The following is a 12,679-nucleotide window of genomic DNA, read 5'->3' as shown; positions in this document are numbered from 1 at the left end:
ACCTTGCAGGACAGGTGGTGTCTGTGGTGAGAAATAGCCTCAGGAGGCTGCTCCCGCAAAGACTTTTAAGTAGCTGGGTTTTCATGTTATTCTGTGTCACTACCCATGCGATGCCATAAGTGAAATCACCACCTTTGCCCCAAAGGCTGCAGTTCACCCCTGGACAGAACACTATTGTCTGCTTAAGTCCACGCAGCATTGCAGCATGAAGGAAAACGGAAGAAAACTTTCATGGAAAATATCAGCAATTGAGTGAAACAAACCAAATTCCCAAAGCAGCTACATTGGTGGGAATCCAGAGTTACTCTGCAATCCCTAGGTAGGTAATCCAGATATCTGTCAAGCAGACAAAAGACTCTGGCCCAGTGCAACAGTGCAGAGGTTACTTGAGGTGGAAAGAATTTGGTGGAGATGTCTTAACACCCATCCCAAGGCTTGCTACAGGCGCTCAGAGACAGACGCCCAAGCATGGCTGGTGGTAAGGCTCACATGAGCACTGGCAGAAGACAGACAAATCAATCTGGAGTGGTTAGAGGCCTGGTTTACGTACACAAGTCTGCTCCCTTGAGTTTGGATTCCCATAAACAGGCAGTTTTCAAAGGCACGAGTAGAATAGGGCAATAACCTGTATCGCCAACATTTTTGCGAGCTTGGGCTCCCACTGTTTTCTTTTTCCCCCCCCCCTCCTGTGGTCTTTTATCAAGATATATTGTCTCTGTGTTGCATTTCAGAAATCTTGGTGGCATGGGTGGGCAGGAGAGCATGGTGTGACCCAAGGACACGCTCCCAGCGGTGCCTCCAGCACTGCCCCATCAGCTGCAGCATGGAAGACCAGCAGAGAAGGTAACAGTGCAAAGTCAAAGTTCTCCACAAACAAGACCACTAGAAAGATTAAGCTGCTTGTATAAAGTTTGTGTGACTAGAAAAAGATTTTTTTAAAAAAAGATACAGCTTTGAAGAACAAATAAAACAGCCTCTCCTACAACATAGAAAACCTAAACACTATTGTTTTATGCTTCCAACACATGAAATCATGGTAATAACAGAACTGAAGCACATCTCAGACACGTTAAATGGGAACTCAAGACAAAGACAGAATAAGCCAGGTATAGTCAGACTCTTGCACCTTTTGCTCCACCTATGATCTGACATGACTAAGAGAGGAGCAATGCCCTACGTGCTGGAGACTTGTTTTACATCCAAGCACAGACTAAAAGGCTTTTCCTCATCTAGATCCAAGGCTGGTGGTTACAGACTACATACGTGCGATTCCTGTCTTGCTTCACCGATGTGCAACGGGGCATGCAGGCAAGTGGGAAGATGAGACCATTGTGAGTCGGCATTTACAAAATGGGAGCAAGTGCCCAGTAACAGCACACCAATATACAGAGGAAATTAAAATGAGATACAGCGATCAACTGAGCAAACAGGCCAGGGGATGCTGTGGCTGGGAACAAGATGAGACAAGGGAAAGAGACCTCAAGGGAAGGGTTAGTGTGTGGAAGAGAAGCAAGTCCTGGTTTTGTAATTGATACAGCAATCAACTTTTCCAGGTTACTACTTAGTTTTGGACCAGGCTGACTTGCAGGAGTCAGCACGGGGACTGGAAGCGATGCTCTGTCACAGGGTTCGTGCAGACCGTCCACAGCAAGTTCCAACATGGCAACTGAGTCAGCAGCTTGCAGCCAGCAAACGCTCGTGCAGTGTACCTCGTTTCCTCCTTCTCCACTCGCTTTCAGAGCTAGAAAACACCCCTAAAAGGGCGGGGGGGGGGGGGGTGTTAGAAACATCACGGCCTGCAGGCTAGGTTTTAACAGAAACAGGATGACTAAGGCAGCAAGGTAAGGAGGATATGATTAATAAAATATTTAAGAGGACAAAGAGATCCCCCGCAAGCCTAGAGGGTGTTTCACTGACAAAGACCAAGCAGCCAGCATGCAGCAGAGAGCCATCAGCATAAGGCAAACTGCCCTTCTGCCATGGGACTCGACATCAGAAACCCACTGAAGGTCCTTTTCTCTGTGGGCTGAGAGCCCACTACATGCACTACAAGAGTTAAATCCCATATGCTCATTACCTTCTCTGTTTCCACATCTTCTCAAAATCCATGCCATTCTAACTGCCTCAGCTAGCTGTACCCAGTGTATTTCTAAATTACCTGAAAACATCAGCTATCCTAGGAAAAGGAGGAGTCTTCCTATTTGGAGGCTGCAAAGATGACTTGCGAGTGCATTTGGACTTGGGCTGCTTGTTCAAAGCAATTTGTCAACAATCTCTGTAAAGACTGTGATCAACCTCAGAGGCCTGATCCAGAGCCCAAAGCCCATAGAAACCTTCAGCTGAACCCACAAGCTGGCCCAGTCCTGCAGTGCACCACAGTCTCCCCTCACATCATGCTAGAGTCACCAAAAACACTCTGATCGCATGTGTGAAACAGAACAGTGATCCTCAAAAGACCGCTATTTCTATTTCAGAAAAGTACCAAGGAAAAAATATAATTAGGAAATAATTTAGGGAACTGATAGGATGACATGGATTTAGAGACTGATGGGACATGTTCTTACACAGGGATACCACTGGCATTTAACCTAATCACATCATCACCTCCTTGTGACTGGACAGCGCTCCGTGAGGGAGTATCTAAAGCATCTGCTCTGAAGCAGGAGTAACGCAACCCAGGGCAGCCACTGCTGGGGTCCAGTAGGCAGCAAGGAAAGTCCCAAACCTCCAATTCTAACATCAGTTTTCTACCAATTCACTGCAGAGACTAATTCACATCACCACGGCCGGGCCAGGCTCTGCTGGTGCTTGCTCTGCAGTGAGAGAGCGGAGGCAGCGGGAGACCCCAGCCTGCTCCCAGGGCGCACGGGGTGGCTCCACTCCCCAAAAGCGCACACGGTGGAGGCCAACATTTGGCCTGTGCATCTGTCCAGCAGGACTAAAAGCCTTTGCTTTTCGTACTCCACAGGAGCGTTGCAAGGATTAGCTCATGTTTGTTCAGCACCATTTTTCAAAGCACTGCACAAGAGCCAAACGCGTTGATTTTTTTTTATCTATTCCTTGCTCTGTCAGTCCCTCCCAAAGGGATGTGTTTCTTCCCTCCTGAGAAACAAACAAGTGCAAGGTCAGCAAGAGTGGGAGGTGGGAAGCACATTCCAGGCTGCTCCTCCTCTCTCAAACCACAAATGCCACCAACCCTGCTGTCTGTCCAGCCCAGCCGGCACCCCACGCAAGTGCCCAGCATCCAGGCCTCCCCACGCAGCCCGGGAAGGGGCCAGACAGGATACACAGCAGGATGTTTAACCTCATCTCATTTCCTTTCTGGTTTCAAGGAGCAAAACAGAGGGGTCAAACAGCCGTCCCTGGAGCCGTGCAGCCTGCCCACATGCCCATGGCAAGGTGGTGGGAGCGGGGGGGGGGGGGGGGCTCTGCACAAGCCCCACGTTGCAGCTCCCCTTCTCAGACAAAAAGCCGAGCGGATGCTGCAACCAAGGTCTCCCTGGAGGGTGCGTGTGCCGATGCATCCCAAGCCTGGGGAACATGCCAAAGCCTTTGCGCTCAGCCTTGGCATGAGGGGATGGTTCACATCCGAGTGTATGTTAGTGCGAGACATCAGACCTCGTGTTTTGTGCAAGTGCAGGCAAATCCAATGTGGGGCATTTTCTTCTGCGCACAGACTTGTTGAGCCAGATCAAAACAGCAATCCTGGGAACAGAGCTCACGTGCAGGCAGCAGCAGGGCGAGGATGTGGACGAACCACTACAGGTTCTTCTGTGGGACAAAGCTCATCAGAGTGCTGCTTACAAAACCCAAGAGCATCAGAAAGAGCTAAAGGAAAAGGTATTAAAAATCATGAACAGATCTGTTCGAAGAGTACCTTCCCTCGGCTACGGTGCCCAAAACCTGGGCATCCATACAGATAGCAAGAACATCCCCTAGTCCATCAGAGAGCAGCAAATTCAAAGTGTTAGCACGGATATAAAATCTCCAGATGTTGCAAAAGCAAATTAAGGTGTCACACATAAGAAAAAAGACTGTTTTCAACACATTACTTTGATAAGTTTATGATGCATTTCTAAATGAGGAAAATAAAAGCCTCAGACCCAGTAGAAGCAGAAACGGAAGAAGAGACCATACCCCAAAAATCACCTGGATTTTTGTATATCAATTTTACTGAAATGGGAGAAAAAATCCCTAATTTAGCAGAAAGGTTTTCAGTGAGCTTAACACGAGCAAACCTTTGTGACTCTAGGAAAGGCTTTAAGTTCAGGAGAAGAAATCACTTAATTTTTTAGCATGACAAATTTAGTGTCACTTCCCACAGATGGTGACATTACACAGAGCATCTTTCAGGGTGAAGACTGCAAGAAAATTCTGCCAGCTTCACTGGGATCTCATACAAGCCAAATTACAGTCCCAGTTCACTCCTGGGATTTCTTTCAGGAACTCTATGCAGCACACGGACACTAGAGTTTAAGCCAATGCAGTTCTAGTCCCTGACTTGTAAAAAATGACATTAAGACAATGACAGAAAAGGAAGTATGGAAAAAGCAACATAGCCACGATTTTCCAAAAGTTTTTAAAATGCAGTAGCTAATGATTTGCCTCTTTGTTCCACTGCTGCACAGGCACCGCACCAGTGGCACTGCCTAGGTGTCCTGATTTTCAGCTGGGATAGAGTTAATTTTCACAAGGAGCTGGGAGGGGACACAGCCAGGACAGCTGACCCAAACTAGCCAAAGGGGTATCTGATACCATATGATGTCATTCTCAGTATATAAGGGGAGGGAGCTGGCTGGGGAGGAGGGATAGCTGCTGGGGGACCAGCTGGGCATTGGGTTCTGTGCGGTGAGCAAATGGCATTGTGTATCACCTGCTTTGTATATTCTTTTATTAGTATTGTTTTTATTTTTCTCTTCTTTTGCTGTCCTATTAAAGTGTCCTTATCCCAACCCACAAGTTTTACCTTTTTCTTCCGATTCTCCTCTCCATCCCACTGGGAAGGTTGGGGGGCGGGGGGGAGCGGGGCAGTGAGCAAGCAGCTGTGCAATACTTAGTTGCTGGCTGGGGCTAAACCATGACACTAGGACAGATGTTTGCTTCTTCAACTGGAAATGGATTTTAGCAGAATCACCCTCCCCATGCTCTGCTGTGCAGGTCTTCACCTATTAAGTTGCCTATAGCAACTAAAAGGTTATGAATGTGCTCAAATAAAGCAGAAATCCAGAGGGAAATGTTCCAGAAATGTTTTAAACATTCAGCTTGGCATGAAATAAAATTCCCACAGTTTCTGTCCTTACTAGTCATGAACAGGAAGACTTACTACAGGTACCTGGCTTGACAGAGCACAAGTCTTGAACTAAAAGAAAAATACCATTAACTATTCTGGCAGAGGGGGAGGCTGTGTTGGAGTGTTTTTCCTTCTTTTTGGCAAGGAAGTTGAAAGAATAACACCATTTTCCTCAGGGAAAGTAACAGCTACAAGGCAGAAGTTACTGGGATAAGAGGATGATACTCAACATGCCAGTGGCTGCTAAGTACTGGCTGCACAGTGTCATGCAAAGTATTTCATATCACACAAGAAGATAAAGACTCGGGCCCCAGTAGCAGAGGTTATATACTTCCCAGCTTCACGCACACTCCCAGCTTCTGGAACAGAGCATCAGTTCAGTTTGTCTGAAAGCAAAACACCTGGGGCAGAGAGCATCGGGGTGATAGTGGGGCGGTGGGGTCTGGGGGCTTTTGTCTGCAAACTCTCCACTGAAGACAGATCATTTTCAGAATTACACTTCGTTACACTACAAGACAAACGGAAACATCCTTCCCCAAAACAAACAAACAAAAAAAGAACAGGAGTAAGGCAAGGCTGGACAGAGTCCGAGTTGCCAGCCAGGATGCTCCGCGTCTGGAACAGGCCATGTCCTCTGTCCCGACACATCAGTGAGACTGGGGGCGAGGAGGGGGGGCATACCTGGGCGGCTTGAGAGAGATGGAAGAGGGGGACCACGCCTGGGATGTTCTGGGAAGACGGAAGAGCGGAAAACCCTTCGAAGGGGGGAGGTTAGGAGGGACGTGGCGGGGGACAGCCCTGCCCTGGGGGGTCGGGCGGTGCCTACCTGGATGTAGGCGCGCTGCAAGTAGCTGTAGGGCACCCTGCGCTGGAAGTCGGCGCGCACCTCCTCGGCGGCGCGGTGGCGGGAGGCGGCTCCCAGCCGCGGTTCCTCGCAGCGCCGCACGCAGCCGGCACGCCGCAGCACCGAGCCGAAGAAGGGCAGGTCTCCTCCGGCGCCCGGACCCGGCGCCGCCAACCGCACCTGCCCGCGGCAGCGCCGCCGGCACCGCAACCGCGCGGCCCGCAGCTCCCGCCGGCTGCGCAGCGCCCGCTCCAGGCACCGCGCCGCGCCCGCGAAGTCGCCGCCGTAGTACGCCTCCACGCCGCTGGCGTACAGCGCGTCGAAGGGCTCCAGCGGGCCGCCTTCCCCCGCGCATCCGCCGCCCGCCCGGCTCGCCGCCGGCAGCAGCAGCAGCGGCAGCAGCAGCAGGGCCCCCCAGGGCCGGCTCCCGGATGCCATGCCCGCCGCACCGGCGGCCCGCGCAATGGGGAGTAGGGGTCCGGTGTAATGGGGGTCCGGGCACCGTGTAGCGGGGCTCGGTGCGATAGGGTCCGGAGACGGGCTGCGATAGGGGGCGATGGGGTAGGATCCGCGGGTCCGCGCAGTGGAGTCCGCCGCGGTGGGGTCCGGGGGTCCGTGCAACGGGAGCCGGGCACCGTACAATGGGTCTCGGTGTAGTGGGATCCGGGGGTCCGTGGAGTGGGGCGCGATGCGGCAGAGCCCAGGGGTCCGTGCAGCGGGAGCCGGGCACCGTGCAACGGATCTCGGTGCAGCCGGCTCCGGGGGCCGTCCGAGGGGCTTCGCTGCGGCTCTACCCTAGCCGGTGGCGGGGCCGCGACTCGCTGCACGCCCGGCCCTGTGCCGCCCTCCCGCGCCGCCGGCACCTCTTAAAGGGCCCCGCTCCGCCGGCCCGGCCCGCCCCGCCTGCCCCCCCGAGCGAGGAGGTGGCGCGGGGGGGGGGGGGGGGGGGTAGGGGCCACCACCGGCCGGGCGCCGCTCAGAGCATCCCCGCTCCGCTGCTCGCCCCGTGGCTGCAGGGATTCTTAAATGACGTCGTGAAATTTAAATCGCCCCGGGGTGATTTAAAGGGCAATAACAGCCTTTTCTCCCTCTTTTCCCGTCCGTCCTCTACGCCTCCTCCTGCTTCCCCACATCCCCGCGGCTGCCGTCGTTATTCGCAGGATGATTTTTTGCCTCTCTGTGAGGCTGGTGGTTGGGAGCCGTTTTTCGCTGGGTTCTCCACCCCTAGTCCCTTTTGCCCCGACAGCCTCCTGCCGCTGGGAATTCTGCAAACAGATCATCTGGGATGGGCACAGTGAGTGGCTGGTGAAGCCTTTGCAGCTCCCAGCTGTGTGGTTTTTACTTCGCTTCCTCCAAGGTTTCTCTCTTCCAGTGCTGCAAAGCCCTACCCTGCTGAAAATGTTACTTTTTTCTTTTTTTTCTTTTTTTTTTTTTTTTGCATGAATATTAAGGCATTCTTGTGATGAGACGTTTGGCAATGCAGCCTGGTGACACACGAAAAAAAAATGTTAGGTGGCATTTTAAGTAATCTCAGTGTTGAACACCTGTCAGTAAGAAGTTTTTCATATTAATACAGTTAATTTGGCTGAAATCAGCTGTTCCTGAGTGAGAGGGAATGGGCAAATCCTGGATCTCGTTAGATGCTTTACTGTAAGCTGTTCTGGGCTTGAGTGCTCCAAAGTCTGTGCATACAGAACTGCGCTCAGTAGGGTCTCTCACCAGGAATTGTGGACATAGTGATTTCACACGTCAGGAATATCTCTATAGATGTTGTCTATATTTTCACAGGCTAAAATAGCTGCAAATGGGAGATGCTTGAAAGCCATTTGGTCCAGGCTTTGTTATTGCATCAAGCCAGAGATGTTCCTCACGTCGTTCTGGGCTCTCCCCTCTGCTTTGCTAGTGGCATTGATCAAATTGTTTCACATTTATGCTGCTGCGTCCAGGATCAGAAACAGGGCTCAGCACCTTTTCCTCGGGCAAGTGATCAGATTATGGAGTCTGGCATATGACTGTTTCACCTCAGAGAAGTTTTTTCCCACATGGCTGGAGATTTACTAAAGTTCTTGGTGAAGAGCTTTCCCATCTATTTCAACCTTCGCAAAGGTCACAGAGGTACCACTGGTGATTGCACAAGTTTAGACTGGGAGTCAGCTGTGTCCCAAATCACAGAGAAAAAGCACCCAGCTCCTTGGGTGCACTTTCTGAAGGATGCACCTCAGATGATCTATATAATTCCATATTGTTTCCAAGTCAGTAACATCTCTGCATGCAGTGATAACATTGAGGCCCTGCGTAGGAAGGAATGCAGAAAGTACATGAATGACTGGAGAGAGAATGACGTCAAACAAAATGTTTTATTTCAGATTGCTGCATTTTCTGATCCAGATGTTGCTTTCATTAAAAATCATTTTCGAAACAGTAAAGAAAAGGTTCTTAGTTCTGATGCCCTGCAGCCCAATTCTGCTGCACTTCCTCCATGGTTTTCTCTGTAGGCACCCACTCACTCTAGGACCAGACTGCCACTACCCCAGCTCTGCAGTCCTCCTGCCTTGGGTCATGCTTTCTTTGTTCACAAAAGTTTGTGCTTTCCCTCACTTTCGTTGCTCCCTAATTGCAGCTCAAAAATAGTCAGCACATACAAGGCACTCAATCCAGGGTATCTCTAGGGCATTTGGTGCAGTTGCTTGAGCAACCACTCTTATTTTTATACACCTGCTCACTGCCTAAATGAAAAGGAAGCAACAAGGTGCAAAGTTTCCTGGTCCCCCGATTTGGGGTCTTGTTCTTGCAGACGATCTGAACCATAACAATTCAGCAGTGCAGCTGCTACAGGCAGCAGGGTGGTCGGCAAGGTGAACTTGCCTTCTTCGAGTTGGAAAGGAGCTGGGTTTAGAAGTGTTGCACATATAAAGGCAGGATTTCACCCAGCAGAGCAATTAGTAGTTTAGGATGTTACAACTCTGAATCAGGCCCCAAGATGCCCGAGATATTCCTCATGCCTCTAATGAAAGGAATAATTCTAAAAATGTAACAACTCGGCCCGTGTTCAGATGTTGATCCTGGCCCCTGTGCAGTTGTTTTGAAAGACTTTTTCCTACGTAAATAGATTCATCTGAAGCTTTTTTTTTCTTGAGGAAAACTCTGATATGTGGGTCAAACCACTGATGATTTGGCAACAAGATAAGAGCAAATTTTAGAATGCCTTTCAAAATGGCTTTTCAACATGCACTTTACAAGCAGACCTGTTTCAAGCCTTCTCTGTTTCATTTGTAGATTTGCCTTCATGGACAAACTTTATAATTCCCAAATCAAACTCAGGTGACCTCTTCAGCCATGTACCTTAGTGAGAGAGAGAGCTTTGAATCAGATGGAAAAATACAACACAGCCTCACTGAAGGGCTTTGGTCCTTTCCTCATGTACAAAAGTACAAGTTTATTGAATATATCAAAACCATTACTGAAGTACTTCATGATTTAGACCTGAATCCAGACCAAAATTCTGTAGAATGCCTCCATCCACCCAACACCTTTTTGATTCAGGAAGGCGTGGGAGTGATTGTGAATGTCAATAGATGTCAGGAAATGAATACCAAATAAATAGATGTGCTGCAATAACAATCACGTGACACATTTTGGGACTCTCCTAGTAAAAATCCATCATCAGAGTCACATAAAACTAGTCTCGGTTTGAGAGGGGTGAAAGGATGAGTGACCAAGGAGGAATTTTTTCTGTAAATTATAATTCTTGTTATAGCAAGATGTAGACATTGTAACAAAGCAGGACATGGATGGAGAGAACACAAGGTGCGTGCTGGGGATGCCACCCCATCCACTCCAGGTTGTACCTGTTGGTTCTCTGCTGCTGACTTACGAATCTGCTTCCCCCCAGGTGTCCCACCGTACATTTGAGCCTGTGTCTGACGCGTTGCTGCCGGTGGGTCACTGATGACTTGAGGTCAGCACAAGTGAACAGGAGGTCTTCAATTTTTCTTCCTCAACTTTTTTACTTTTACTTCCTTCTAGCAATATTTCTGTAGGCTTAGGACCTGGGAGCAGCTGACTGTTACAGCTGATCTGTGATCAAATGCTGTATGTTCTTCTTCCATAAACTACAATCGCAAGAACCTGGAACGTCCTCTGTCCCGGCAGGCCTCTTTCCTGACATTTCTCCAAAGCATGTCCATCTCATATCTTGCTGATGAAAGCCTCTTTTTTTTTATTACTTCCTCTTGACATCTGCAGAGACATTACCTCTGCAGATGGACAAGATGATTGCCAGCGAAGCTTTGCTTACAATGTTTCTCTAAGTGCATAACCCACTTGTGTATCCTTCCTCACACAGAGTGTCAAGGTCATCTCATATCCTCCTTTGCAGCATCCAGTAAAGTTGTCTTGGCCCAGGCTTGTCCACTTCTCTCTCTGCTACACTCCATTATTAATATCAGCCTCGACAGCTCATTCCTTTCTTTGTCCTGGTCTCGCCTGTCTCTCTGCTTCATTTCATGGGGCTTATTGTGTCTCTGCCTGTTTTGGACAAGGTTTTGTGCTCTAGAATTTGCCATCGCTTCTCTGTTGCAGCACAAACCAAAACTAATTCCCCAAAGCCATCTCTGCAATGATCCCTCCTTTGTGCCTCTCAAGGCTTTGGACGCGTGCTTTAGTTTGCAAGTGCTTTGTGATACACAGAAACCCCTGTGCTGGATCTGTTATAAAAACCTTAATACAAGAGCACAGACAAGTACAACACAAAGCGTGCTGTTGGCACTCAGCAGAGAAATACAATCATATAAATCATGTAAGCAGAAGATCCTCGTGTCTTCCCATGTGTAGGCAACAGTATAACCTTACTAAATTCCAAGTGTCTGTACACTTTGCTTACTCAGAAACTTGGACTCTACTGCCGTTATAAATTAAAAACCAATAAAAATAAAAGTTCAAAAAGTACAAAATACACAACCACAGGCGCACTGGTGTCTTGGAGGGGCTGGCCACATGCCTGTATCTTTGAGCTTGGATTTAACATACCTCCATGGCCTATATTATTTAGGATGACAACAATTAGTAACACTAAGGAATTATTATATTCTGCTTTACATAGCACTTTTCTTACACTGACAGCACAAAAAGTTTTACGTATTGAGAGTTGCTGTTATGAACAGGAAGGTACCTATAAATGATATAAACTGAAAAAATTTAATCATAGACTCATATGACACAGTTATTTTCAATGCATAGTCCAGAGTTAATGAGACGTGTGAATGGTTGCATTGTGTAACAGTCTGAACTTTAGCTGTAAGCTGTGGCAGTTTCAGTTTCAGAGGGTGAACAGGGTCTGATTCATGACTGCTGTAATTGGACCGAAGTTGGTGACATTGCCAAAATGATGGGTCAACTGCAGAGTGTGTGCGCGCACAGCCGGAGTCTGGCTGTAGCTCTCGGAGGTCCCACACATGGTGAATGGATGGGGGTGGGACAGGCTAGATGAAGTGCCCTGTTTGAGTAAGGTTTGAAAGACATGAAATTCATCTAGGAGGGGTAGAGCCTCTCTCTGACATGACTTTGGTACCCTGTGGTGGTGTGTGAAGCGAGAAGAAAGACGGGGGGGGTGGAGGAGACATGCCACACATAGTGAACCTCCTCGTCTGCCCAAAATCAGGTGGAGATGAGTGTGGATGGAGTGGCTCAGGCTCCTGTGCAGCTGGGGTGGATGTTTGTGGACTCACCATCTCTCCAGGGAAGAGCTCCCCGTGAAAACCATGACCATGAAAACCTTTGGGGTAAACATCTGATGGATTTGACTTCCAGGTTTCCTTGTCCTGGCAGCTCTGCTGCCTGCAACGGGGCTGTTCCTGCTGAAAGTGTGAGGACCGAGCTGCTGCGGAGCAAGATGGGGAATCACAGTTTGTGAAAGTGAGATGTGGCCACTGAAGTGGGACAATAGGGAAAATATTCAAGGACCCCTCAAGAGCTGTCTGAAGCAGTTCATGTCTTTTAGTGGAAATGTCAGAGTCCCCATTAAAATCAATATAACTATTCACAAATGCAGTGTGGCCGTATTTTCCTCTGCGTGAACTTGTGCTTATTTTTCCTACGCATTAGCTCATAATCTGGGCACCTTGATACATTTATTATTTTTGTCATTCCCTTTATCGGTTCTTGTCTGGTCTGAAAATGCTGTTCAGCATTTAGAAAACATTTTAAAATAAGATTATGTGAAAGCCACGGGGCTGCTGAGCCAGCTCAGATAGATGCTGCATCCGGCTCTGAAACGCAACCTACAAACAGCAAAGTTTTATCCACAGACCGTTCTCCCCGCATTGCTCAGCAGTGAGAGACTGGGTCTCCAAGAGTAAATATTTCCTTTCCCTGCAGAGCTCTCCCTGTAAGCCAGACCCCAACTTATTGTGGGCAGAAAGAAGGAAGCGTCAGGCAGGGGGAAGGGGCCCACTAGGAGGGCAATCTGACGGCTTGTCGCAGGGGGAAACCCAGCGTCCTGCCTGCCTCTGAAATCGGAGGAGGGGAGAGAGCTGCAGGGGAAGCCC

The 12,679-nt window shown here is 49.0% G+C and overlaps 1 protein-coding gene across 1 annotated transcript in view; it reads right to left on the bottom strand.

The window, feature by feature from the left end:
- The window catches only part of P3H2 (prolyl 3-hydroxylase 2), a 75,193-nt gene extending 68,157 nt beyond the window's left edge, over nt 1–7,036 (bottom strand). The window contains exon 1 of the mRNA XM_054835586.1: nt 6,117–7,036. Within this exon, the coding sequence (XP_054691561.1) occupies nt 6,117–6,572 (456 nt within the window). The 5' untranslated portion in view covers nt 6,573–7,036. The remainder of the gene's footprint in view (nt 1–6,116) is intronic.
- Nucleotides 7,037–12,679: the final 5,643 nt, after the last annotated feature.

The sequence above is a fragment of the Grus americana genome, chromosome 9, assembly GCF_028858705.1.
Source record: "Grus americana isolate bGruAme1 chromosome 9, bGruAme1.mat, whole genome shotgun sequence".
Taxonomy (NCBI): Eukaryota; Metazoa; Chordata; class Aves; order Gruiformes; family Gruidae; genus Grus; species Grus americana.
This window is presented reverse-complemented; position numbering and strand designations above follow the sequence as displayed.